This window comes from Aethalodelphis obliquidens, unplaced genomic scaffold (assembly GCF_003676395.1).
Source record: "Aethalodelphis obliquidens isolate GAN/ISIS:26980383/991018 unplaced genomic scaffold, ASM367639v1 scaffold89, whole genome shotgun sequence".
Classification (NCBI taxonomy): Eukaryota; Metazoa; Chordata; class Mammalia; order Artiodactyla; family Delphinidae; genus Aethalodelphis; species Aethalodelphis obliquidens.
In genome coordinates, this window is record NW_020838033.1 from 1214738 (window position 1) to 1242399 (window position 27662).

General features: G+C 50.6%; 2 protein-coding genes across 5 annotated transcripts in view; one reads left to right on the forward strand and one right to left on the reverse strand.

Annotated features, from left to right (window-relative positions):
* Positions 1-9455: 9455 nt before the first annotated feature.
* TAC4 (tachykinin precursor 4) lies at positions 9456-17694 on the forward strand. Its single transcript, XM_027094520.1, has 4 exons — positions 9456-10400; positions 13112-13205; positions 15267-15296; positions 16164-17694. Exons 1-4 carry the CDS (start codon positions 10284-10286, stop codon positions 16229-16231), a joined length of 309 nt encoding a protein of 102 aa, XP_026950321.1. The 5' UTR covers positions 9456-10283; the 3' UTR covers positions 16232-17694.
* Positions 17695-20459: 2765 nt separating this feature from the next.
* Positions 20460-27662, reverse strand: part of KAT7 (lysine acetyltransferase 7) — a 33252-nt gene continuing 26049 nt past the window's right edge. For 3 of the 4 annotated variants that reach the window (XM_027094510.1, XM_027094509.1, XM_027094508.1), the window contains 3 exons: positions 25822-25968; positions 24602-24708; positions 23210-23973 (listed from right to left, as the gene is read on the reverse strand). In XM_027094510.1, coding sequence (XP_026950311.1) covers positions 23872-23973; positions 24602-24708; positions 25822-25968 — 356 coding nt within the window. In that variant the 3' untranslated portion in view covers positions 23210-23871. Of the gene's footprint in view, positions 20673-23209; positions 23974-24601; positions 24709-25821; positions 25969-27662 lie in introns of those variants that run through there. The other variant, XR_003430333.1, reaches the window with a different exon arrangement.

The window sequence follows — 27662 nt, forward strand, 5'->3', positions numbered from 1 at the left end:
CCCAGGATCCTGCTCCGGCCCTGGGGAAGGGACCCCACCCTGGGCCTCCTGTCCCAGCCCACAGCAGGCCTCCCAGTGGGACGGGGGGTGAGGGGTGGGGCGGGGGGTATGGGCCAGTCGGGGAGTTTAGCCCCAGTTAGGGCCAACGTGGGCCCTTCCCCTGCCTCCAGGGCTGTGACAGACCACCCGCTCTGCTCCCCATACATGAGGATCACTCAGCAGCTGCCATTGCCCTCACTCAGCCTACCTTTCCCTAGTCCTGGCCCCTGCCTCTTCCAGGAAGCCCCCCTTGAATACCTTCACCTGGCTCTGGCTCTATACCGGTAGGGGCTCCCAGAAAGCTACACCTCTGTGTCCCCCTTTCAATAGGCTTCTGGGGCAGGGCTGTGTTTCCCACTATCCTGGGGGCTCCCCAGAAGGCAGAGAGGGGCTGCCTCTTCTACATTTCAGTCTTATTAGAAAAGACAGAGCATGAATATACGTAGAGAGACCAAAAGGAAAAGGAGAGCCTGGTTAGTGTGAAGATGCCTCAACTCTGAGAAGACCCAGAGGCTAAGATAATAGCAGGCGCTTCCCTGGGTAAGGATCATTCTGTGTCAGGTTTGAAAGAAACAAACCAAGAGACACCAAAGGGACAGTCACGGGCCTTAGCACGGGAGAAAGTGCCCAAGGGCCTCACCTGCTCTGGGGACCCTCGCACCATCCATTTCCACCCACTCCTGCCGGCCCAAGAACCCCGTTTTGGGAACCTGCAAAGCTGGGGTTCAAGTTCCCTCCCCCTACACATTTGATGTCCCCACCCTGGGCGACTGACTTCATTCCTTTGGGTTTCACTCTCTTCATGTGCACAGTGAACACTACGCAGGACTTCACGGGTTTGAGGTAGGAATGCTGTGATGTGTGCGAACACCCTTCGCGAGGTAGATGTTACCCTGAGGCATTAGAGCCTCTCCAGCTCCGGGCCCCCACCCTGGCCCTGCCCATATTTGGCTGCATCTGTTTTCCTCCATGTTTAAAGTCCCAGGAAGGCGCTGGGCAGGGTGTGGATGTTGTGAAGGGTTAAGGGTGTCTAATCGCCCTGGGCTGGGGGGGAGGGGGGAGCGGTACGCTCATCTAGGATGGGACACGTGGTGCACTGGTGCCATCTGGTGGCTACAAATAGCAATGCTAGTTACTGGGTTGAGAGAAGAGAGGGAGGAGGGACGGGAGGGCAGAAAAGTGGGTGTAAAAGGAAAGGAGGGAGACAGAGACAGGCAACAGGGAGCGAGAGGGGAGGAGGGACTGAGATGGAAGGAGAGAAGATGGGGCCAGGGGCCCACAGCAAGAGGGGGAATGCCAAGGACCGTGCCTCTCAGATGTTGCCGCGGGCTCCGGCAGCCCAGAATGGCAGCCCAAGAAGATTTGCAGTCTCTCAGAGGCTCCCAGGGGCCACAGGGCCCCAGCTCCACCCCAGCACCTGAGTCTGATCCATGAGACCTGAAAGTCAGGAGGCTGAGAAACAGCAGGTCAAACGAGTTGTTACTCCACAGGGACCCCCAGTTCTAAGGCCCAGCCTCGTGAGCCTTCAGCTGTTGGCCCCCAGACATCAGGGATGGGGTGAAAGGTCCCTTGCTCCGTGGCCAACTTGGTCCCTGGAAAAGGTTGGGCACAGCTCCCCCAAGGACGCATGTGAAAGCAAACACGCTTCTGTACATGTGGCCCACATGCAAGAGCCCAGCACACATCCTCCAGGCCCCGTGGACACCCATGACATGCACCTGTGTTATGCAGATGGCTTGGCCCTGGTGGGGTGCTTGTGGGCCCCCACCTCACCCTCTTCCTTGCTTCCTCTCAGGGGTGGGAGGCAGAGGGCAAACTTGTTTACCACTTCTGCTCCGGGCAGTGGTGATGAGCTCAGACTGGCCCAATGCCCTCCAAGCGCAGGGCCAGGCCTAAGTCATGGGGGTCAGATGACTGCGGAGGCTAAACGGGTCCGATCCTGCAGCCCCCAGAAGCTGCTGCAAGCCCCACCCTACCCCCGACGGTGGGCTGCCCTTCCAAAGCAATCAGGCACTCCCAGGCAAACAGGATGGGTGGATACTGAGGTTCAGGCCCCAACCGGCCCCTCCGCTGACCAGAGGACAACAGGGCAGATGGCCCCTTCCATCTCTGCCCAGCCAGGCCCAATCCTCTGAGCACCCATCCAGGAACAGTGCCTGCCCTCTGGGGCATCCTGGTTCAGGCCAGCGCCCTCCCAGAAGGCCAAGCACTCCCAAACACATCTCAGAAATAAAGGGAATGTTGCAAAAATGGTCATGCTGGAGAATATGTTACTTCTTCCCGGACCTCAGTCTGCTCCACTGTGAAATGAGAGGAGAGGGATCAATGTCGCCCAGGGGCATTTCCCAACGGACCTCAGCCTTGGCCTGCAGTACCTGTTCCTGGGCCTCCAGCTAATGACAGACCTCTGTCCCCCAACAGACCTGCAGGCCTTGGGATTATCTGCCAATAGGAGCGACCCACAGCCTGACCCCGCTGGACAGCAGAGTAACCAAGGTCAGCTCCAGGCACTCAGCACTCACCTTCATGATGTATTTTTGTCTTGTAAAATCCGTTCTAGTACTGTGGGATATTTGAGTTCCATTGAAAATAAATTCCTAATGGTTTTAAATACCTCCCTATTGTTTGGAGTTCCACCAAAACTACAGTTTCCATGGAATCCCTCCCAAAGGTCCCAGCTCACAGGAGGTGCGCTCCACTATTGACCCAGAACATTTCCCCAGGGGCGCACGTGGCCTTGCTCTGCTGCCTGGGTTTGGATGTGTTTGGCCTCATCTCCCCAAGGACCACTGGTGTCCTTGGTCAAGACTGGAGCCCTTCACTCTCGGCACCCCTCACCTTCCAGCTCCCCACCCTACACCACACAGGTGTGGCACAGACTTGGACACACAGGCAGGTTCCATCCAGTTCATGTCTCTCGACTCACTGGGTAGCCCTAGAAAGGCCAGTGCCCCACTGTGGGCATCGCTGTCCCCATCTGTACAAAGAACGAATTGGAAAAGATGACCCCACAGGCCTCTCTGAACCCTGAACTCTAGGGTTTATAACTCACCAATAAAGGCCTCTGTTTTTATTGCAAACTGAATGAGACCTGGGAAAAGAATAAGTTTGAGGGTTCCCTCCCCCTGCCCCCCAGCTCCAAGTTGGCACTGACTCTTTCCCATTGCTCCTTTGGCACTGCCCACTTCCTCCCGGTGACCCTCTGTCTTCACTGATCTCCACACTCCACCCACTGCCACCCTGCCCCTGGCGGCCTCCTGCTTCAAGCCCTGACAGTGCCCCGGCCCTCCCCCATCCGCTCCTCTGATCTCCAACCCTGACAGCCCCTAGCCCCAGCTTGGCATGGTATCTTTCAGTCTGCTGTCTGCCAAGCCTGGGCATCGCCCGCTTTCCATGCCTGGGCACCAGGACTTGGCTTTTGCCTCCCCAAACCTTCAGGCCTCAACACTATCCTCGCCCCCCCACCCCCTGGGCACCAGAGACTTGCTGGCTCCTGCCAAAGTCAGCATGGTCATCCCCCTGCCTCGGGGCCAACCTACGCCTCCAGCAGCACTGCCTGGCCTGGCCACTGTCACCCCTTTGGGTCCTCAGACAAATCTCTCCCAGAGTGATGACTCCACTTACTCTTGGGTAAGAGACGAGGACAGCTTCACTGTATCGTCAGCAGCAACATCAAAGGCTCCTCGCGTGTCCCGGAGGCGGCAGGGCTGAGACCACAGTGGGAAGTACCCAGGTGGCCCACTGGCTGTTGATGGGCTTCAGGGCCCTCTTGGCAGGGCTCTTAACAGAAAAACCAAAAGCAGACCCTGAGCCTATGGGCCCAAAACACTGGTGGGAGCTCGCCTACCTCAGGCCAGGCCAGGCTCTGCCCCCAGCTCTTTCACTGCAGGACTTGCTCTGTATTTCATACTGTTGACCCTTCCCTCTTTCTTATAACCCCTCTCCCCATATTTTTCTATTTCTCTTCTAATCTTCCTTTTTCAAAATGTGTTAATTATATCAGGAACATAAAAACGTATACATAATACTACAGCAAACCTGAACGCTCATTACCTAGTTTTTTTGTTTGTTTGGCCGTGTGGCTTGTGGGATCTTAGTTCCCCGACCAGGGATTAAACCCGGCCCTCGGCAGTGAGAGCGCAGAGTCCTAACCACTGGACGGCCAGGGAATTCCCTCACTACCTAGTTTAAGAGAGGAATCATTACAGAGAAAATTGAAGCCACCTGTGTTCTCTCCCCAACCTCCTCCCCATGTATATTTTCACTACATGTGTATATATCCATTTATAATATGGATATATGTTTTTCATGTTTTTCAATTCTACATAGATGGACTCATACTCTAGGAATCCTGCTGCAACTTGCTTTTATTAGCTCAACATTCTATGACTTTTATCCACGTTGATAGACACACTCTAATTCATTCGTTTTCACTGCTGTGTAGTATTCCACTGCCACAATGGACTTATCCATTTTCCTGTTAACGGACATTTATATTATTTCTCATCTTGTTTTAGATTGTAAAGGTATATTCTTATCGTAAAATATTCAAATCATATAGGGTACTGAATAGATGACGGAGATGACGGACACCTCCCTTTGCTTACTTGTCCATCTCAAAAGTTAGCACCACAACCACCTATGTGTATTCTGCCAGTCCTTCTTCTAGGCGTTAACATACACATGTTTGAGGTGAGGAGGATTTGGGAACCCATGAAGGAAAAAAACAGAATCCCACATAACATCTTTGTTCTAAAACCTTCAGTGACTCACCAGTGTCTGCCGGATAAAAGCCACACTCCCTAGCCTGGCATTCAAGGCCTCATCTCTTTGTTCTCCAGTCCCCAGGCAGCCTGTACAAAGTCTCACTGAACTCAGCAATCCTCTGAGAGCCCAGGTGTTCCAGACCATGGTCAGGGAGAGCAGGACAGGAGTCAATGCTGAGTCTCGTGCCCCACCCCCACCAGCCAAGTTACCCCACCCGTGGGTACCACCTCCATCTCTGAGTGGCCAGCTCTGGCGTCCTCCCTGACTTGAGAAACAAACTATTCTTCAGACAGTGGGGTCTGGAGGCACAAAGGACAGTGCATTATAACTATATTTTCAATTAGTCGTGCACTTTTCTGCCACACTCGCTAACCAAGATCCAGGAAGAAAAGGCTGATTGGAATCATGAGCTTCATCTCTCCCACTAATGGGGTCAGACTCTGGCGGCCTTTATTGCACAGAAGCTCTGGGAGACACAGGCACACAGGCGAGACTTCACCGCCATACATGAGGCAAGGGCTGGGCAGAACCCACATCCCCTTAACAAGGGGGGGGGCTCCACAGGCCTCCCTCAGCACCCAGGCCTGAAGCTTCTGAACCCTAACTTTAAGGTTGGGTTCACTGAACCTTGTCTGAGAGACCTGGCTGCAGGGAGCTCCTAGTCTGATGGGAGAGACCCAGTTCCTGTCCTTAGGAAACTCTTCACCTGATAACAAAATATCAGGGAATGCCAAAAATGACTTTTCTTAATCTGGCTTTCCTGTAAAATAGGGATGAGTGTTATTGTTTAATTATATTATTAATAGCAATAATAATTGCTACCATTTACTAAGACCTACAATGTGCCTGATGCCGCATGAAGTTCTTTTATGCATTATCTCATTTAAACGTCTCAACAACCTTTTTAAGAAAATATATTATTATCCCTATCTCATGGTGAAAATCAGAAAGGTTAGGTGCCTGAGGTCACACACTGGTAAGTGGTGGGGTCAGAATTCGAACCCAGAGTCTTATCCTTAGACACTACACTTTGCTTCTACTCTTGACTTAAATCCTTCTTATGGACAAACAAGCCCCCACCATGCACGTTTGTCTTTCCTTATAGAATCTAACTGCGAAAAGGAGGTAGGTAGGTGGGGGCCAGGGCCCTGGGAAGAAAGGTGATGGAGAAGGAAGGGAGATGGCGTGAGAACCTCCTAGGGCCATAGGCCTGGGCCAAGATGCACCTTTGGTTGGGGGAAAGGGGCCTGATGAAAAGGGCAAGGACAGGGACTGTTTGGAATCACCCTCAGGACCCTGAGAATTTCTGAAACTGGGCTACCTATATCTTCAGGCCCTCCCAGAGATACTTGGGATATTATTAAGAGGCTAGAAGTGCTGAAGGCAAGGCAGTCTTGGGCCAAATTGTCTGCCATACCTACACAACCTGTGGGCACAGAGGATTATGGCTCTGTTTGCTCCATCTGCAATCCATGTGTAGAGACCCACTTTTCCAACCCAAAGTGTTCTGTCTAGGACAAGGGTCTGAAGCGTACCCACACTGTAAATGTGGGTAAAGGGGGTCCAGGATTCTTCTTCTCTCCCCAGATACCCCCATCACGGCACTTTCCACACTGCTAAAAGTGTTATAATGCTTGTCTGTTTCTTTCACCTGTGTTCTGGGGCAACTCCCGTGTTGTAAGGTCTCAGCAAATCCAGAATCAATGAATGAATGCATGAGTGTAACCTCAAAGATTCGCAGTAGAATTAAGTCATTGCGAGCGAAAGGGTCCTAGCACAGGGTGCAAAGACTATTGCCCCAGTTACACACTCCGAGCTCCTTTTACCCATCACCCTGCCCCCTCCGTTGGAAGGACCGCACTGCCCACCCGAAGGAGGCTCACCTCCTCTGGGGGCCCAGCCTCCCCTTTACCTCCCGTCCTCTATCCAAGGGGCAGGCCGTGAGACCGGACCCAGCTCTTGCCCCTCCCGGGTCAGCCAACTCCGAGTTCTAGGAAGGGGCGCGCAGAGGCGGGGAAGGGGGGGTAGATCGGGCTTCAGAAGGAGCCTCCACACGGGGGCGCTGGAAGGGCGCGGGGAAGACGGACGCAGGGTTCCTGCGGCGTCACCTGGGGCAGAGAAACCCAGAAGGCCAGCGCCCCCGGCTCCCCTTCCCACCCCGGCCCGCTCCGCCCTTCCCCGGCTCGCGTTTGCGTTCTCAGTCGTGGGGAAAGACTGATCAGGCTCCCGACTCTGCTACTTCACAGCTGGACGCCTAGTCCGAGGCACCCAGCCTCCCCGAGCCGGCCGGTAAAGTGGGGCCAGTCATCCCACCTCCTTTGGACGCAGCCGGCGCTCAGGAAACGTCAGCTTCCCGCCCTCATCCCGCCCTCGGCTTGTGTTTCCCTCTTCCCCGCTCTCCTCCCTCCTGCACCCTTTCTCCTCTCGGCTCCGCATTCTTAGCCAAACCGCAGCCTTTAGCAATCGTGCGCGCCCACCCGGCGCCCGGGCAGCCTCGCCGCGGCCGCGACTCACCCTGCGGCCCGCCCGCCGCCCGCGCCCCAGCCCCGCGCGCCGTCCGCTCCCGCAGCCTTGTCACCGCTCGGCTGCGGCGTCCCGACCCCCCGCCGGGCCTCGAGGACCGGGCGAGGCAGGATCCGCCGGCCAGGGCAGAGCCCGGGTGGCCGAGGGCACAGGGCGGGGCGGCGGGCTCGGCAGCCTGGCCCGCGAGCACCGGCCCGACCTCAGTCCAAGGGCAAAGCTGCAAATAGCCGCGGTTTCCAGCCCGTGCCCGGCCTCCCTCCCGGCCTTCCGGGCCTTTGGGATTTTCTCTCCCTTCTTCCCGCCGCCCTCTCCTCTGCCCCGGGGCCCCGCCCCCTCCCCACTGTGCACCCCCCCACACTTGTCCCGCGCAGCTGGGGCCAGGAGACCAGCGCCGAGGTCCAGGGTTCCAGAGGTCGAAAAATCACAAAACATAAGTTCGGATTAATTGAGCACATACTATGTGCCAGGCACTCTGCTGAGCTCTTTAAGGGTGGGCATTTATGAAACCTTTACCACCACCAGATAAGGGGTGGCTCCAACTTTCAGATGGAGAAACTGAGGCTCAGAGAGGGTCCTTGGCTCCTAAGGTCACCTGGTTTGGATCTGCAGAATGGGAAGGCATCACCCCTATCCAGAGGGCCATGCTGTTACTCTGCCTCCACCCACGTGCTGCTTGCCCTTGTGGGAAGGTGGGAAGCAGCTGACTGGGTACCCGGGATGCTAGTCCGCCACAAATTCTCAGTGTAACCTAGAGCAAGCCCAACCTGCTGGCTTGTGAAACCCAGTGCCAGTTTCCACATCTGTAAAGTGAAGGGGCTGTTCATCCCTGTAAGGCAGAACTTGTTAACAACAGTGGAAAAACAAAGTGGATTGTGAGCTATTAAGTGCCCTGCCCTTGGGAAAGTTCAGCCAGAGGCTGTGTAGATTCAGACCCACAGACTAGAGTTGGCTGTGTCAAAAAGGGCTGAGCTGGGGAACCTGCATTTTAGCAAATGCAGGGATTCTGAAACCATCAGGTCGGGATTCACCAAAGAGATTCCTGGAAGGGGGTGGACGTGGTGTGTATGAAGCTGTCCTCCCCCAAACCTCCACACTTGTCCTTATTCATCTCTGCCTTCACTGGCCTGGACTCAAGAGTAATTGCACGTTTCTTAAGGACCCACTGTGTGCCAAGCACACATATATCACAGCCCCGCTCTCAGAGCATTCGTGACATAATATGGCAGCCTAGCAGGGCTGTCCTCAGCCCAGCTGGCCCCTCTGGGAGAAATGGAACCAGGCACCTTCTTGCAGGGGGTGAAGCCTCTCGCCAGGCTGTGTGGCGCAGTGAGCAGAGTGAGGGCAGGTTTCCACCTTCACTCCCCCGTCGGCAGCCTCTTCTGTGCAGGACACAACCTGCACAGCCTCTGACCACAGCCTGTGCAGAGCTGCAAGAGATATGAGTAGGAGATATTGGGAAAGCCTAGGAAAGGAGCCAACTAATTCTTGCTGGAGTCCGAAAAGACACAGAGAAACTCTACTGGGGGTGATCATTAAGGAGACCTTTAAGGATGAGTGGGAGTTCACCAGGTAGAAAAGGAAGTCTAGGCAGAGGCAACAGCTGAGGCCAAAGCAGAGAATCAGGGAAACTTGTCCTGTCTGGGAGCAGGTGGTGAAGCTGTCTGGGGGCAGGAAATGGGCAGACTAGGAAGGGGGGTGGCGGCGCGGCCTTCTCCTGTCCCCACCTCTGTGCCAGCACAGAGCAAACTGAACACAGCTTATCTGCCAACCAGAGGTCTCCTTTCCTAGAGACTGTGAGATGCTGTAGGACAGGGACAGGGACAGTGTCTTATTCATCTTCTGTGGCCCAGTGCCTCACCCAGTGTCAATAATAGTAATAGGAATGATAGTTAATGGGTATTAAATATTTACCATCATGTACTGTGCGAAGTGCTCCACATGCATTATCCCATTTCATCCTCAACTTTGGAAATAAGTGCTATTAATAATCTCATTTTACTGATGAGGATTCCAAGGTTTAGAAAGGTTAAGTAACATGCCTAAGGTCACATAGCTATTTAGTGGGGGAGCTAGGAATGGAATTCAGGGCTCTCTGACCACAGGACCCTTGTTCTACACTAATGGATGGGAGACAGGGAGGAACTAAGTGGAGAAGCGCCCTGAACGCCATGCCAGGGAGCTTGAACTTTACGCCACGGGCAGTGGGGAGACACTGGAAGGCTGTAAGCAGGGAGAGATAGGTCAGGTTAGGGCTTTGAAAAGATCCCAGCAGTGGGAAGATATTTTAGAGCTGATGACACTTGAGCAGGAGGTCATTTTTCTGGCAAATCCCAATTCCTGCCTGTGAGGACCCTTATTTCTTTACGTATTGTCTTACCTCTTAGGGCAAGACGTGTGCAACCATGTTCACATGAGGACTACTGATGGCGGGGAATGCCGAGGAAGGGGTGCAGTGACTGGAAGGGGAGACTAGTGGTAGAATACTAAGTTCTGGGGAGAGGCCTCTCTTACAGGGTAAGGGAGAAGCCAGGCAGTTCCCCCTTCCCATTTCCAAGATGGCGCTGCCTGCTCGGGGCTTCCAGTCAGGAAGCCGGAAGCAGCAGGCCCCACACACTGCTCCATTGTGCACCTGCCTCCCAAGGGGAATGCAGCCAGCGGTGAGGCGGTGTTGCAACAGAGATCAACTGCTGGGGGGCGGCAGTGGAGGAGACCTGGTCCCTTCTCTGGGCAGCTCGCGGTATCATTGGCTTTTCCAGCTGGTGGGGCGGGGGGCAGTCACAGGAAATGGCCCCGGGGGTCAGATAAGCTGAAGGAAGAAGCCGAGTAGCTGGGAGGACAGAACAGGTGGAGTTTCCCCCACCTGCCGAGAGCAGCCAGAGAGAGAGGACGGAGCCTGCTAGTGGCGGTCTGTGGACTGAGAGGGGCTCCCCGAGGGTCCCAGGGCAGAGCTCACCATGCTGCTCTGCCTCACCCCGCCTCTCCTGACGGGGCTGTCTGCTTGCACTGTGGCAGGTGACAAGGAACTGCCACTTGACGCTGAAGCTGGGTCCTGGGGCACCGTGACCCTGGAGGTAGGTGCCTTTGGGGAGAAGCAGGGGATGATACATGGTGGAGGGGGCAGAAGATCCCCTTTATGGCTGCCAGGAGAGCAGGTTGTATACTGCAAGGTAGGGTGTCTGCCTCCCCTCCCTGGGCAGGTTCAAGGTCATGGCCCCTGGCCTGGCAGACCTCCAAAGAGTTGCATGCATATGGAAGCAACAGTGTGTGTGTGTGTGTGTGTGTGTGTGTGTGTGTGTGTGCGCGCGCGCGCGCGCCTGCGCGCGTGCGCGTACATGCACTCACACTTCATTTAACAAACACTTATTTAACATATACTATGTTCCTGGCACTGTCCTAAATGCTTCATAAATATTAACCCCTGTAATCCTCATATCAGCCGGTGGGGAAGGTACCATTACTATCCCCATTTCACAGATAAGGAAACTGAGGCACAGAAAAGTCAAGCAGTTTGTCCAAGGTTATGCAGCTTCAAAAGCACAACTGTACAGGGACTTCCCTGGTGGTGCAGTGGTTAAGAATCTGCCTGCTAATGCAGGGGACACGGGTTCGAACCCTGGTCCGGGAAGATCCCACATGCCGTGGAGCCACTAAGCCCATGCGCCGCAACTACTGAGTCTGCGTTCTAGAGCCCATGAGCCACAACTCCTGAGCCTGTGTGTCACAACTACTGAAGCCCGCACGCCTAGATCCCGTGCTCCACAACAAGAGAAGCCACCGCAATGAGAAGCCCACGCACCACAACAAAGTATAGCCCCCGCTCACCGCAACTAGAGAAAGCCACACCCAGCAACAAAGACCCAATGCAGCCCAAAATAAATAAATTAATTAATTATTTTAAAAAAGGCACAACTGTGCACCTTGCCCAAGGTCTGATTCTGTGTATTTGTGCCTCAGAGGACATTGTCCAGCATTTCCTTTCAAGGGGGTCAACTTGGGGCGGGATCACTGTTTTGTCTCTTATTTCCTGACAAGTACTGGTTTGACTGCCAGTCTCTCCTACTAAACTGACCTGAGTTCTGTCACTGGGAATAAATCTCAAAGTTAGAGACACAGCATCTGTGCCCCACCCTGTCTGGTCAGGGAGACAAAGATCCTGACCTTGGGGAGTTCCAATCAGACAGGGGAGCAAGGCCAGTGGATCAGAGACAAACAGGCCCGGTGCTCAGGGAAGGCCTCCAGGAGGGCAGATGGGACTGGCCGGGGCCTGGCTCCTCCAAGTCCTGGGATGGTGAACACACTGGGGCCACAGGACGAGCCATCGAATAACAGCCATTCCTGGTGGGTTTCCTTCATGGCAGTTTTCCTTCCTGGTTTGTCTGAATGTGGAAGTGTGTGCCCTTGAGAAGACAGCAGGCTGGAGAGACCCAGGTTCAAGTCTCACCTTCTCCACTGACTCTGTGCGAACTGGGGAAGGTCACATCAGTTTCCTCACTTGTAAAATGGGGGCAGCGGGGAGAGGATGATCCCCAAGGTTTTTTTTTTCCAGCTTTGACATTTTCCAGCTTTGACATGGAAACTGGGAATGGAAGAGCAAGTCCCTGACCCAACCCCAGCTGCCAGCCTCCTGGCAGGTGGCTTGTGTTACTCTAGGGCTCTGTTCACCTGTCTCAGCCTTCCTGGAAAAGGAGACCCCATCCTCTTCCCTATTCCCAAACTATCAGAGAAAGGACCTTTCATTCAGCATCCTGTATCCCACACATGCTGAGCTCCTGTGTGTACCAGTCACTGTGCCAGGTACTGGGGATATAGAGATGTGAAGACGGTCTAATGAACGTCACACAGTCATTCTCTCCACTAGCGAGCATCTCTCCCTCTCAGCAGAGCTAAGCAGGGCCTCCATCAGAGGCTGCAGTTAAGGCCAGAGAAGGAGAGGACTTCGGCCAAGGTCACAAAGGTTAACGGAGGAATGAGAACTTAAATCTATAGTCCTTGGTCCAGAACTTTCACCCCATCAGCTCAAGGATGAAAATGTCTTTGCCCAGGGGAGTGGCCTCCACCCCAGGCCACATGCCATTATCCTCACGGGAGGCCCAGGTTCTAGGGCAGGATAAATCCAGGACAATGGTGGTAGTGCCGGGGGAAGAGAGGAAAACAGGAGTTAGAGAGGGGGTTGGAGGGGAAGCAGTCTCATCTCGCCAACTGGGTGCCCACCCCAAGTTCATCAGCTGCCCCCTCCTTGTCTATATTGGAGATATTTCCCAAGATGGAGCAGAACCTGTGCTCTGGAGTCAGACTTCCTGAGTGGCTCTACTGGCTCTACCACTTCCTGTGTGACCTTGAACAAGTCACTTAACCTCCCAAAGTCTCAGTTTCCCTACCTGTAAAACAGGGATAAATCAGTTCCTACTTCATATGGTTGTTGTGAAAAGTAAATGAGATTATGACTGGAGTGTTTGAGCTTTAAGCCAGATGACATGGGTTTGAGTTCTGGCTTCATCTCACATCCTTGCTGGTAATTGCTCTGTGCTTCAGTGTTTCCATCTGTAAAATGGTGACAGTAATAGTACTTACTTCATGTGGTTTTGGTGAGGATTAAGTGAATTAATATATGCAAGTGCTTAGGAACATGGTAAAATGTTAGCTATTAATTATTATTATTATTTACAGTATTGTGTAAAATGTGCAGAAGAGCTCAGTGGCAGCACAGAGCCCGTGTTATTGAGATTGTTATTGCTCAGGCTGTCTCCTTGCCCCAACTCTAAGGAACTCTCTGCTTCTTCAGGAAGATGTTGTGCCCAGCATTCAGCTCCAGCTCTGGGAAGTGAAGAGGAGCAAAGCGAGCCAGTTTTTTGGACTGATGGGGAAGCAGGTGGGAGGTGAGTGACAGAAGTGGGCGGGTGCCCAGCGAGGAGGGCTTCTGGGTGGGTTCTGTTACACCAAGCAGAGACCCTAGCTTACAGCAGCTCTTACTCCAGTCCAGTAGGAGGCGCTCATGTGATGAGATGGGATAGAGTGTCCGTGTCAATTACCATCCAAACCAGGATACTTCAGAGAGTGGTAATTATGCCAGGCAACAGGTGCAAACCAGGGCTGTCTCCAGCATCCGGGGAGTGCAGTCACCCTAAGGGTGGGGACAAATGCATTGCATCCTGCTGGCGCCCTTCCTTCAATACAATGGATGACTGGAGAGAGGTGGTGGTGCTCAAGATCAGCCTGTAGATGTGAGTAAAGGCATGAGCTAAGCTTTCTAGTTGATTCTGTTTGGCTCAAATAAAATTATTAAAATGAACCTATGTTCCCTGAGGGCACGCTTGACGCGTGATTCATGTCCTGAGGGGACAAGGAGAAAACAGTCTGAACAGAGAGCCGTTTTCTTTTTCTTATTGCCAATATTGTATATTTTTTAAAGTAGTGTTGGTGAGGATATGAAAGAACTGGTACTTTGGGCTTCCCTGGTGGCACAGTGGTTAAGAATCCACCTGCCAATGCAGGAGACACGGGTTCGAGCCCTGGCCCGGGAAGATCCCACATGCCACGGAGCAGCTAAGCCCGTGCACCACAACTACTGAGCCTGTGCTCTAGAGCCCGTGTGCCACAACTACTGAAGCCCGCGCGCCTAGAACCCGTGCTCTGCAACAAGAGAAGCCACCGCAATGAGAAGCCTGCACACTGCAACGAAGAGTAGCCCCCGCTCGCCGCAAGTACAGAAAGCCTGCGCACAGCAACAAAGACCCAACGCAGCCAAAAATAAATAAATAAATAAGTTTATATTAAAAAAAAATATATATATATATATATATAGGGCACATCCATACCCTTTATGGCCATTAAAATGGATGAGGCAGATCTGTGGAAAGATAAAGATCTCCAAGATACTGGTTAAGTGGAAAAAGTAAGTTATATAACAATATGTAAGATAGGAGTTTACCTGTTTAAAAGAAACACTACATACTTACACAGATATATATATGAAAACATAGGGAGAGTTCCAGAAGGATAAATATCAAACTGTCTACAGTGTTTACACCTAGGATAGGAAGTGGAGGTGAGGGAGAGAGTTAAGAGGGACTTTTACGACACTATCCTCTACATTACCATTTTATAGTGGGCATTTATTCAGAGACTGCTTTTTTATTCTTTTCTTTTTTTGTTGGGGGGGCATGCCACATGGCATGGGATCGACCAGGGATCGAACCCGTGCCCGCTGCAGTGGAAGCACAAGAGTCTTAACTACTGGACCACCAGGGAAGTCCCCAGAGACTGCTTTTGTAATTTAAAAAATGCGTATAAAAATAGAGAAAACCCTCCCAGTACCTCCACCAAAAAAAAAAAGAGGAAATCAACTTGTGAGCAAACACTTTTGGCCTCAGTTTCCTCCTCTACAAAATGAGTTTTGGACTGGGCCGTTTCAGAGCTCTCTTCCAAATCCAGCAACCCATGAGGAAGCAGGGGAAGGGATTATATGAGAAATATTTACTGAGGAATTCCCTGGCGGTCCAGTGGTTAGGACTCCGTGCTTCCACTGCAGGGGGCACAGGTTTGATCCCTGGTGAGGGAACTAAGAAATCGCGTGCTGCATGGCACGGCCAAAAAAAAAAAAAAACAACACTGTGCTCACATGTGATTAAATCTCACAATATCCCCTTTACCACCAGCAGGGAAGCTAAAGCTCAGATAGGCTAAATACCTTCCCAAGGATGCCCAGCTGGTGCCAGAAGCAATGACTCCAAAGTATGCGCACTTCCTACTACCCCACGCTGCCTCCTACCCAGAGTGTACCTTGTGCGGCCCAGCCACACCAGGACAACAGGGAGTGACTGGAGTTCCATTGAAGACCCACCAAAGGTGCGGGATCCCCAAGAGCCATGAGCCCTTTCACCTCACTGGGCCCCCAGGGAAGCGGTGCAGCCCTCATTCCTTCTCTCTCTTTCCCCCAGGAATACCTCCCATCCAGCCAGAGAGAAGAGGTAAGTGTTGTCCAGACCTTCCCCCAGCATGCTCCCTGGGGAGAACCGAGTTGTCCAGGGGGGCGGGAGAGATGCTCTGGCCAGGGTGCACCAGGCTGGCACTGTGGAGGACCAGGGCAGCATGGTTTGGCCGCATGCTAGGCTCCCTGGTTGTTTCCTTAGAGAGGCGGTCTGTGCATACCTGGGGAGTAGCTGCAGGGATATGGAAAATACGGGGATGAACCTAGTTCTGCCAAAGGTCCAAAATTACCTTGGGTCTTACTAAAGCCTGGAGTTGGAGAAACTAATCAATCCAGAAGGACCTTAAAAGTGAAAAGCTGTCCTTTTGGTGAAAAGGGAAAAACAATATCAAAAGAAAACAAACCAACCTTTACCCACCACCCTTCAGTGCTCTCAGGAGCAAACCTAACGCCCTAGACTCACCACATCCTCCCGGGCGCCCTCACTGACAGGACTCCTAGCTCCTCTCTTTCCCTGCCTGCTTGCCTGCCTTACCCAGAGCTTGTCTCCATAGCCTGGGCACACTGCCTTGTACTGTTGTGCTGGGTCACATGGCTGGTGTCCCCAGAGCAGGAACTACCCCACAGACAGGTAGAGGTCTGCCATCTCCTCTGTCCCCACAGTTTCTATTAGAGGTGCCCACGAGGTGTTTGTGGAAGGAAGGGGAGAAGGGAGGGAGAATGGAGGAGAAAGAGGAAGGAATCAGTGAATGCATCAGTGAATGAATGAACCTCAGCTCCTAGATTGATTGAGAAATGACTCCATTCATGAGGCCCCAGCTCTGGCCCTGTCTTTCTTGGTTCCCAAGACAGCCTTCCTCTACTGCACTCTCTCTTTTTCTTCTCTATCTCCTCTCTTCACCACCAGCGTATCAACGAGGACCAGTAGTCCAGGGCCACCTGGGCAGGGGAGGACCATCTACAGAAGGTAGATGAGAGCTTCTACTGGATTGCAAGGGCATAACGAGAAAGTGACCACTTTGCTGCCAGTCTCCACAGTGGGGGCCAGGCAGCTGGCCAGACAGACAGGCTCCCCACAAGCTATTAGGCAGAGGACCCACGGAAGAGAGCAGTCGAGGTGCAGGGAGATCATGATCCCTTTGATGATCCAGGCCTGTAACAGCCGTAGCCCTGAAGCTGCACCCTCTCCACCCCCAACACACCCAGGCACACTCTGCTCCCCCCTCTCAGGGCCAGCTGAAGCTACAGAGTAGTGTGTGGTTTTTCAGACCCTGAACATCCCCCTTATTCCCTTACTAATCGTTGTTAGAAAGTCTTAAGGTATTTCCTATCTTCAATGATTATAAATAAAGGCAAATGGCCCTGGGAGGGGTAACACCCTAAGTAGTTATCAGCTAACGCCTTCTGGCAGGGGCCACAACCCCAAAGGGGTTCAAGGGGACGCTCAATAAATGAACAGGCATGAAAGTAGGTAAGTGAATCGAGCTGGGGAAGGAGCCATAGCTCAAGCCAGTCAGCTCAAGAGGAAGGGCAGGGGGTGTCACAGCTGATCAAAGACGCCAAGCTCAAGTCTGCTTTCCTAAACCTGACCTCTCCCCCCAGAGCCGCAGACCTGTGGACTGCTCTCTAGCTTCCCTGATACCTGCTCCTTCCAACATAGGCTCTTGGGAATAAAGATGGGAAAGTCCTCTATATTCCCCCAAGAGTTTTTCCTAAGTGTCTGAGCCTTTCCACTTGAAGGGCCATGGAAGTCAACCCAATGCCAATGTGGAAATGAATGTCCCTCCACGCAGAGTGTCGGCAGGAGCCTTAGAAATCATTTTTCAGGGATGGAAATAATTTGCCCAAAGTCACACACTGAACTGATAACAGAGCCAGGACTAAACACTGTGTCCCCCGCTCCCTAGGCCAGGGCACTTCCCGTGGCCCCAGGAGGGCCTTTGGAATTTTGAGTGGTGGATTACCACTCCCTTTCTTTAGAGGATTAGTGAGGGTTGGCTCGTCCATGCTCTGGAGGCGTTTATGGTTGAAAAATGGAAGCTGTGCCAGATGAACCTGTAATTTGCCTTAGATATCTGCAGCTGGAGAAACGCGAGTTAGGGACGTGGAGGGCCTTGGGTGGATGACTAGGGAAGGGCTCCGAGGGTGGAGGAGGCAGACCAGTCTCCCCTCACCGCCGGCCACGTGCAGCACTCTTCCCAGGCCCAGAGGATGAGGACCACTGGTCAGAGTGAGAGCCCCTGCCACGTGCTTCCCAGAGGACGAAAAACCCCTTTCTCCCTACCTGGACGTGACAGCCAACCAGCCAGCCTCCGTGTCTCCTGGGCTCATCGCCAGCATGTCCCTACCCCTAGGCCCTCACTGAACTCACTGGGGCTCCTCCCAGGACTCTCGGTCTCAAGCAGCAGTCGTGCATAAGTGCACTGTTGTCACCACTGTGAGCTAGTGACCCTGCCCGCACCCCCCCTCACTGCACAGCAGGATGAGTCTCCCCCCCTCCTCTATCTCCCAGAACACAGCAGGGGCTCAATAAACCAATGAACAGTGGATGGCTTCTTCTCCGGTGCAGGGCAGAGGGCAGGGATGGCCTGGGCTCTGCACCCTGCCCAGTGGCCTGGCATGTCAGCAGTTGGGAGACCTTTTTGCAGGGTTGTAAAGGGAAATACTAAACAGTTGTGCTCCCCACCCGAGGTGGGAAAACAGGCTTGGGACACAGGTAAAGGTGACAAGCCCCTGCCTGAAAGCAGACATCCCCTCCCTACTCACCATCATAACCTCAAGGGGCAGAAGTGGGTCCCAGGTCCTTCATCAATTCTTGTGTATGAGGCGGCCCGTCAACTGACTGCTCTGCTTTGGGGACACAGGCATCTAGTCATGCTCCCACCACTGGGAAGAGCTCTAGAGAAAGGAAACAGGTCCCACCTCAGGAAGCCGCCACCCCCCCGCTTCTGACGGGGAGACCATCGTCCTGCCCCAGTGGCTCATAGGCAGGCGGGACACAAAGGACCCTAGGATGCTTAGAAAGAGCTAGAATGAAATCCTAGGGGCCAAACCTAGGTGAACAAAGGACTGAGCTGGGAGGCGTGTGGGCTTGGCGGTAAAGGGCGATTCATTAATTCACTGGGCTGCGTAACATTCAGCTTCTGTGTCCCTCTTTCCAAAAAGAAAATGGGTTAGGGGCTTGGGGGGGTGCCTGATTCTTTGGGGGTGGGGTCGTTAGGCTGTTTAAAAGGAGGGGAAGAAGGCATTGGTGGAGAGGCCAGGCCCTTCATCTGGGTACCAGGGAAGGTTTTAGTGACAGCAGAGGCCCTGAGAGGCCAGACGGTGTCTGCACAACCAGTTAAGATTCTTCTGTTTGACCTGTAGTGAAACGGTCTCCATCTCAAGACTGACTGTTCATCATGAGGCATCTCTCTTCCTCATTCTCACACCTTACCCGTGTCCAGGGAGAAATGTGGGAGTAGGGGGCGGTGCAAGCCGCCTCCTGACTGCAGGCCTCCCAGGGTCCAGCACCCCCCTCCCAAAAAAAAGTCCAGCTCACACTCCAAAGGAAAATTAGCTCTTACTGGAAGGAGCGGCACACACATCCAGAGATGGGAGAAACTGTTGGTGGCCATCTCTGGAGGTGATCTACCGCACTTTTTTTGTGAGATAAGGGTATAGGTTCCTAAAAACTTTGGAACTGATTAAACATAAGGTGAGTGGTTTCCAGAAACAAATACCCAATTGAGAAAGACTGACTTCTTGGAATGGACATGACTGATCAAGGATAAAGGTGTTTACATCTCACATAGAACATCTGGGAGGAGCAACGGAGCCAAAGTTGTGCAACAGCACAGGTTATTTTCTCCACTCTTGGGCACAAATAAACAAACTCCCAAACCCCAGAATGGTAGCAGCATGACCTGCATCTACACGTATTGCACAAGACGGAAGAGACAAACTGATATTCCAGCAAGGGGCATTTTTCACCACTGGGCAGCCTTTTTTTTTTCTTCTTAGTGACATTCATTGGCATTTTGTTGAAGATACCACAAAGGATGTGGGCAATTAAACTGCCCCCATCAGCAGGAGACAGTCTGGAAGAGACTGTCATACAAATTTATAGCAGAAAGTGCTGGAGCAAACCCAGAGGAGGTCCAATTCTACAATTCCATGATATCAACGAATAGCAAAAAGTAGTTTCTAGAATTCCTAGCATACATCATATATATTTAGCAAGAGTTTTCACCTTATTCTCTGAACATGCAAAACCCCACTGTGTATATATGCGCACCTGTGAGGATCCTAACGTTGAGCCCGTGAGCCAGGCCTTCTCCCTGTCATCACTGTACCTCACTTAACGGGACCTGTCATCTTACACAAAGAACTAGTCATGGGCTGGGAGTGAAGGCAGGTAGGTGGGGTTCCTGCCTTTTCACTGGAGCTTTCTCAAACCAGGGTTTCTTATTTACTAACCCCAGTTCAGAAATGGACTTCAAAGGCTCAATTTCCTCAACTGTAGACAAATGTGTGCATATTTGCATTTATGTACATTTTTTAAAAAAGACTCGATGCTTTGATTAGATTCTCAAAAGGTCAGAAGGAAAGTAAAAAGGGTAAGGATCACTGAGAGCTACACTGCTTGATCCTAGCACCTTTCATACAAACTACACTTCTTCAATGTTTGGCATATCAATTGCTCTTCAAAGGAGGAAAAGGCAGCCATGTTTATGACTAGTTACTAATATACATTCAAAAAGCTGCTTTTCATTGGTTTCATATTCCAGAAGGAATGTGTGCTGTGAGCAAGCTGTGGTATTTTTCTATACTGGCTTCCCATGAACTCCATTGGAGGCCATTCCTAACCCCAGCGAGGCAACCTGCCCAGAACTACAGGGTCAAACCAAAGCTGAGGACGTGTCAAAAGCATCATCTTCCCTACAGAGGGCACACCATATTCTTAAAAGTTACTTAATATGACTCACTGTTCCCCCTGTGAGAAATGGGAAAGCAGGCACAGAGGCATCAGATGACTCACAATAGCGTTGTCAGAAGCACGGGATTTGGAATCAGAGGAGCAAGGCTCTCATTCTGTTTCTATAACCCAGCAGCAAGACCTCTGAGCCTCAAATTTTCTCATGTGGAAAAGGGCTACAATACTCACCTTACAGCGGTGGCGTTGTAAGGACTGAAGGAAACCATGTAAGTAAATGGGCAGACAGTGCTTGCTAAACAGTTTATTCCTAAATCGGAAGCTGAGCCAGAACGAAGCACATCTTTGTTTCCTGGTTTAGGTCTCTGGCCTCCAAATGCTGCCTATAGGAGCAACTAAAATCACTTCTTTCATCTTAAAGTTTTCACCAGTGTTGTCATCCTTCTGGCAGTGGAAGCCACTAGAAGCATGGGGGTCTACAGTTGAAGCAAGGAAATCTAACTAGAAGGGAGATGATAAATCATTAAGGAATCAAAAAAGCCAAGAAAGCAAATGATATAGGTTCTCAAGCTGGACAGACCAAAATATTTGTCTTTGACGCTTCCTGCGTCACCCTGTGCTCTAGGTTTCCTTCTGCAAAACCGGTGTGAATTTCCATTGCGCTAACAAGGCAGTGTGAAGGTACCCAGCACGGTGCTGAGCAGAGAGGAAGCAACCAGCTCGTGCTAGGGCTCTCTTCCTCCCTCCAGAAATAGCAAGTAGGTGCTTCCACTTAGAGAGTTTCAGGAGCTAGATCCAGGAATGACTCCAGACTTTTGCTCTTCTAATGAAGGAGCCTAAGCAGCTGAGCTTCTTTTGTGCAGGTAAAAAGGAGTCAGCGGGGACAGGCTGACTCAAAGTAGCCAAGGAAGTGAACTGTCTGTTCCCATACCTGCAAGGATTTAAACCAGAGAAATCTTCCTTTGATTTCTAGGTGAGGAAAAGGGGGTGGCAATCAGTGGAGGCTTGGGACCGCACTGTGCACAAAACTTCAAGTGCCTTGACCTCTCAGCATCCATTCTCGTGGTCCACACTAACTACCTAAATTTTTTCAAAATGTGAGAGTGAGAAGAATTTCCCTTTGATGTGAATACCTAGAACAGGGAGATCTGGGCACACATCTTTCTAAGATGTGTAAGAAGGGTCTTTTTATAAGCTTGAGCTTCTCTCCATCCCATCTCCCACCCCCAGTCAAGTGACACACTGGACTCTAACCTTACCAAGGAGGACCCTTAGTTTGTCTGCCAGGAGAAGTTCTCACCATGCTGGCCACAGTGGGCAAAACCACCCCAGCAAATACAATTTCCACCCTCCTCCTCTCCACCATATAGCGAAGTGCCCGGCCACCCTTTTCCTGCTCTAGGTAAATGCTACAGGAAAATGCAGCTACTTTCAGAAATCATCTCAACCTGAGAGAGACAATGATTAGAGGTGGCACTGCTCACTACTGGCAAATAAGCCTGGAGACAAGAAGGGACCCACCTTTTCCCACCTCCCACAGCTATCGATTGTACCCCACATATCCTAACTTCCTGCTGGGTTTTCTGTCCTTGAACTTAATGAACTTAATGGAAGAATGGATAATACAGACTACTTATTGCTATGCATACCTATTACCTGGAACCAGAGTGTGGCAGGGAGTTTATCCCATCAACTAAACAAGCTCAGAGTAAGCACTCCCTCCATAGATACCCTGCATCACAGAGGAAGAAACAACCTTCCCCAGCCACAAACCACATCCCTCAACAGTCAGTTTACTGCTAGGAAAATAAATCCCAAGTGCATTACCTATTAGCGGCAGGTCAGTGGCACCATTTTCTACTCAAATGAGATCTCCTAGGTGAAACAGACTTGAGCAGAGAACATGCTTTATTGAGGAGTAGATATAGAACAGCACATTCTACCACATGTGGGGAAGGATTAGCTTCTGTAAAAGGCCTTTACCCCTTAAGAAAACCCCCAGTGAAGTTGCTTTTGGATAAATTTTAACAGTGACACTGAAACTGGCAGGGAGCTGCCACTGAACATGCTTAAAATTAGCTCCCCCCAACCCACAGTGAATATAAGTAGTGTACAAAGATGACAAGAGAAAGGCACAAATGACCAGAGTTGGGATTGTGGTGCGGGTTCCACATGAAGACAGCGGTGTTGTAGAGACCAAGTTGGAAAGGGTGACATGTCATACATCAAAAGCTGCCCCAAGATAGCAGGTTATAACGGGCTAGAGAGAAATTAGAGGGAGCATCTCTTCCTTCACTTAAACACCACCAAAAATAGGAGACCAGAGAATGGGGGGATGGTGGTAAATCCCAAAAAGGAAATGGAGGAGGAGTTCTTGGAAGGGCATAAGCACTTCAGTCTTAGAGGGAGGGTGAGGCACTGTTGAAAAGGGAAGCAAACCTTGGCAGGGGTGGCCATTCTGCCTTGCTGAGTCATGGGCTGAGACACGGAAGTCATTTTCAATCACTTCTCCAAGGATGTTCAGACAAAAGCAGTGTAACTTACGTGGAAGTATAGGTATGCTATATCAGACTGGTACTGGTGAAAAGGTTTCTGCAGTATAATTAACCAGTTAACATGCAGCATGAAAGGGAGAACTGGAAAGTATTTTGGCACCTGCAAACGTAAAGACGGGCAGGGAGTAAAGAGAAGAAAACATTTACCACTGGGCACTTTCTGGTGAGGCAAAAAGTAGTATTCCATTCCCTTCCACCAAGACGTTGCCCACTGCCCACAGGTGAACTCAAATCCAAATACAGAATCACCACTTCTCCATTCTTTTCTCCACCTCACTCAGATAACGTGCTGTAACCAAGACTAATCCCTGCGAGTCTTCAGAAGTATTTGGCTCGGGGCTTCCCTGGTGGCACAGTGGTTGAGAGTCCGCCCGCCGATGCAGGGGACGCGGGTTCGTGCCCCGGTGCAGGAACATCCCACATGCCGCGGAACGGCTGGGCCCGTGAGCCATGGCCGCTGAGCCTGCATGTCTGGAGCCTGTGCTCCGCAACGGGAGAGGCCACAACAGTGAGAGGCCCGCGTACCGCAAAAAAAAAAAAAAAAAAAAAAAAAAAAAGTATTTGGCTCTGGTCAGCCTGATACTGATCAAAAACAGGTCTTTCAGTTAAAATGGAGGAAAAAACTTAAAGTGAGATGAAATCCAAAGGGAAGGGACCCCTCCCAGCACACACACACACTCAGAAGTGTTACCTCTTCCCTGCCCCTCCAAGAACACAGGTAAGGAGTAACTGGGAATGTCCTGGTGGCAGTAACCGTAGTTGGTGGTCTGGTGACTGGGCGGCAAGAAGAAGCACTATTACAAAGTTTAGAAGACACGACACAACCTCATGGGGCCAGAGGAGAGAACCAGTGACTGGACAGGTACAGTACCAAAACAGAACACCTTGGGTCAGTGCTACGAGGGATCTGCACTCAAGTCTAATACAGATCCCATCCAGGCAACCTCACTGAGGCCGAAACAACAGTTCCTCAGAACCAGCGTCTGCAGTGTACACGAAGGTCGGAGCCAGGACAGTCCTGAGGGGGATGGCCTTCCCAAAGGATACTGTACTTGCCAATCACAAGAGCAACAGAAATGACAGACAGATCCCTAGGGTACGGATTCCTACTGCTGGGGTTCGCTGGCTCGGAGTAACCGGTCACTTTAAGTGCCCTTGGGAGGGGTCCATTTTAAACAGCTTGGATCCATGGTTTTATTGGAGTTGGATCTTTTGGCCTCTTTGGCTATCCACTCATCAATCAGGTCCTGAGGGAGAACAATGGGAAAAATTATTATATACATTCAACTAAAACATGTTTGTAAGTGGATTCCAAAATGATTATTAGCAAAGAAGAAATGGCCAAAGATTTAATAATATACTAAGGTGTGAGACAAGTATATAAAAAAAAAATTATCTTTTGATTTACCTAGTGCTCTCCTACCTAATCCATTTCTTCTTACTATGCTTTCGGTAAGACCTGAAAATCATTATTCATCTTCCATCAGTAAACGTTATAAGTCAACTTAAAAAAATTTTAAATTGGCATGAGTTGAGATGGCATTTGTTAAAGGAATTTAAAACCACTTCCACAGGCCCTGGAGTTTATGAAGATTCTCCTCCACAGATGGGCACTCTTCATCTGATCTAAGAAAATCATCAAAGGATAGAAGTGCGACTGTGCGACATAAAGCTGCTTAACTGGAGCTGCTTACACGTCTGTCATCAAATCTGAGACAGGAGCTTAAGATAAGCCTAACGATGAGACCAAGTAAAGGATGCGTAGAGCCAGACTCCTTTAAGGGAAGGTTACCTGTAAGGTGTGAAGGCCCCACTTTGCTCTGCTAGGCCTCAAGGGACATTAAGCAATGAGCAAGAGGCTGAGAGTAACTTTACCTGTCTCTTCAAAACTAGGTGTTTTCCTTTCCAATATTTGAGCATCTGAAGGGCTTGCAGAGTGCTGACAATGTCCACAGGATTCACAGCTGTCTCCTGGCTAATTTCTGAAACAGAAGAGCTACTGAGAACTTGGCCAAAACGTAGACACCACCCCCACCCTGCCCCACCAAGGCCCCCTTTGCCTTGGAGGAAATCTAGACGCAGACTCCAAATGTTTGGAATCTTCACTACTTGACCCAAGCTGTTCAGAAGAAATTTACGAAGCATTCATTTGACCAGTTAAAATAACTACAGAAGACGGATATTACAGCAGGAAACCACTTGGCCCCTATAGAAATCAAGGTCAAAGACAGACCAAACTAAATTCTCCCATCCTCACAAATATTCAGGGATGTTAGAAGTTCCTGTGTGTGCCAAAAGACTTGAAGTTTTTCTTCTTTCTTGACTTTTGTGGAGAATTAAAGTGTCAGCAACCTGAGATTTGAGACGCAATAACGAATGTCTGAATAAAATCTATCTATAAAACACATTTTCAGACTTCCCTGGTAGCACAGTGGTTAGGAATCAGCCTGCCAAGGCAGGGGACACGGGTTCGAGCCCTGGTCCGGGAAGATCCCACATGCGGCGGAGCAACTAAGCCCATGTGCCACAACTACTGAGCCTGCACTCTGGGGCCCGCGAGCCACAACTACTGAAGCCCGCGCTGTGCTCCGCAACGGGAGAAGCCACTGCAATTAGAGGCCGTGCACCACAACGAAGAGTAAGCCCCCGCTCACCTCAACTAGAGGGAGCCTGCATGCAGCAATGAAGACCCAACGCAGCCAAAAATAAGTAAATAAATAAAGTTCAAAACTCAAAAAAAAAAATTTTAAAAACAAAAAAACCCACCACATTTTCTCTGTAAGAAACCAAATCATATAACCAGTCCCAAGAAACCAAATCATATAACCAGTCCCAAGAAACCAAATCATATAACCAGTCCCAAGAAACCAAATCATATAACCAGTCCCAAGGGCCAAACACTCTGGAATCCTTAGGCACCTTTAGTGAGTGGTCCACATTAGTGGGCCTTCTGCTCTCATATTCAGATGAAACACAGAATGGGGTTATTTTCTTCGCAGGTTACAAAGCATGAACAGGGCCAAATAGAAAAGTCAGAATATTCAGTGGAACTAACATCTTGAGTAACAACCATTTTCTAAGAGTCAAAAACCAACCTTTGATAGAAATCTCTTTGCCTTGGAAATTATGCAGGTAACGAAGAAGCACTTCTTTCCAGTAACTGCGGTAGCTTATGAGCCCCAGATCTGAGAGTGGACGCTCTGGGGAGCCAACTTTTTCTTCCACTTTGGAAAGCAAATAACCTGCCAGGGAACAATACAGACACTGTATCTCACCCTAGTAAGAACAATGTACCAACATGGAAAAAGATTTAAGGAGCAGAGTCTGCTTTGCAATATCAATTATAAAATAGGTGTTACCTATTCAAAGATATACAATCCCCTCACACCCTTAGTGGATTATGCCATTTCCTGATTCATCTCTTACCAGATGGCTTAAAAAAAAAAAAGGGGGGGGGGCTCCCCTGGTGGCGCAGTGGTTGAGAGTCCACCTGCCGATGCAGGGGACATGAGTTTGTGCCCCGGTCCGGGAAGATCCCACATGTCGTGGAGCGGCTGGGCCCGTGAGCCATGGCCGCTGAGCCTGCGCATCCAGAGCCTTGCTCCGCAACGGGAGAGGCCACAACAGTGAGAGGACCACGTACCACGAAAAAAAAAAAAAAAAAAAAAAGGATCACAAAGCTGTTTCTAAGAATTCTAATTTGACTAAAATATGTCATGTTACAGTGAATATCGAATAAAACACGGTTGAATCTCATTATTTACAGTAGTTATATTCTACAAAGTCACAGTGAACACTGAATTAGCGAATATTGAACCACTGCTCTTAGGGGAGATACAGGGTTAGGTTCCTGTGGGCTGCTGGTCACATTTTTGTCAACCAATCAATACATAACCTCGCTTTATGTGCTTCTGTTTAAAAACACCTATTTAATACATATCATTGATTCATTAACAGTGAACTAACAGCCAACAGCACAATAATGTATGCCTGAATAAAACCTATCTATAAAACGCACTTTCTCTGTAAGGCACATCACAGCCTTCCTAGACAGTACTTCAGCACTACGCTTAGGGACCATTTAAAACCAGTCCAGTAGTTGGGACTCCACGCTTTCACTGCCAAGGGCCCAGGTTCAATCCCTTGTCGGGGAACTAACATCCCACAAGCTGTGTGGCGCGGCCAAAAAAAAAAAAAAAAGAAAAGAAAATCAATAACAAAAAGCACAAAAATATGGGGACTTCCCTGGTGGTCCAGTGGTTAAGACTCCGCGCTCCCAATGCAGGGGGCCCAGGTTTGATTCCTGGTCAGGGAACTAGATCCCGCATGCATGCCGCAACTAAAGGTCCCGCACGCCACAACGAAGATCTCGCACGAGGCAATGAAGATCCTGCACAACTAAGACCTGGCGCAGCCACATAAATAAAGATTTTTAAAAAGGCACAAAAATATGAATGACATGGCACTAATAGACCATGAAAAGGACACTGGTTTAAACACAGAGAGCCGAAACAAGGCACCTTGTTTAACTTCATCTGGGAATGCATGGTGACTTTTTTTTTTTGCTGCCATGGGCGTGTTGGTTGATTTGGGGCTTATGAATAAATTTTAATGAGTAGGCAAATTCCCAAATACAGAATCCATGATTAATAAGACGACTGCCTCTAGACAAAAGCTTACAAAACTAAAATTCCTAACACCCAAGAACAAATTTGAAGCCTTATGCATGTATGTGCTGTCGGTAAGTCTCAAACTGGGGTAATCCTAAAGAGCTTACTTTACTATCCTCTATATCTCCCACCATTAGGTACCAACTCAGGGTCCTGTATTCATTTGAGTGTTCAATGTGTATCAGGCCAACTGACAATGTTCAGGTTTCTTCCACTTACTACATTCACTTAATACCAGTGTAATTCCACTACATGCCAGGAACTGT

Coding starts and splice junctions, on each gene's coding strand:
- TAC4 (XM_027094520.1), top strand. CDS start 10,284: ATGCTGCTCTGCCTCACCCCGCCTCTCCTGACGGGGCTGTCTGCTTGC. Junction 10,401..13,111: donor GGGGCACCGTGACCCTGGAG/GTAGGTGCCTTT, acceptor CTGCTTCTTCAG/GAAGATGTTGTGCCCAGCAT. Junction 13,206..15,266: donor GATGGGGAAGCAGGTGGGAG/GTGAGTGACAGA, acceptor TCTTTCCCCCAG/GAATACCTCCCATCCAGCCA.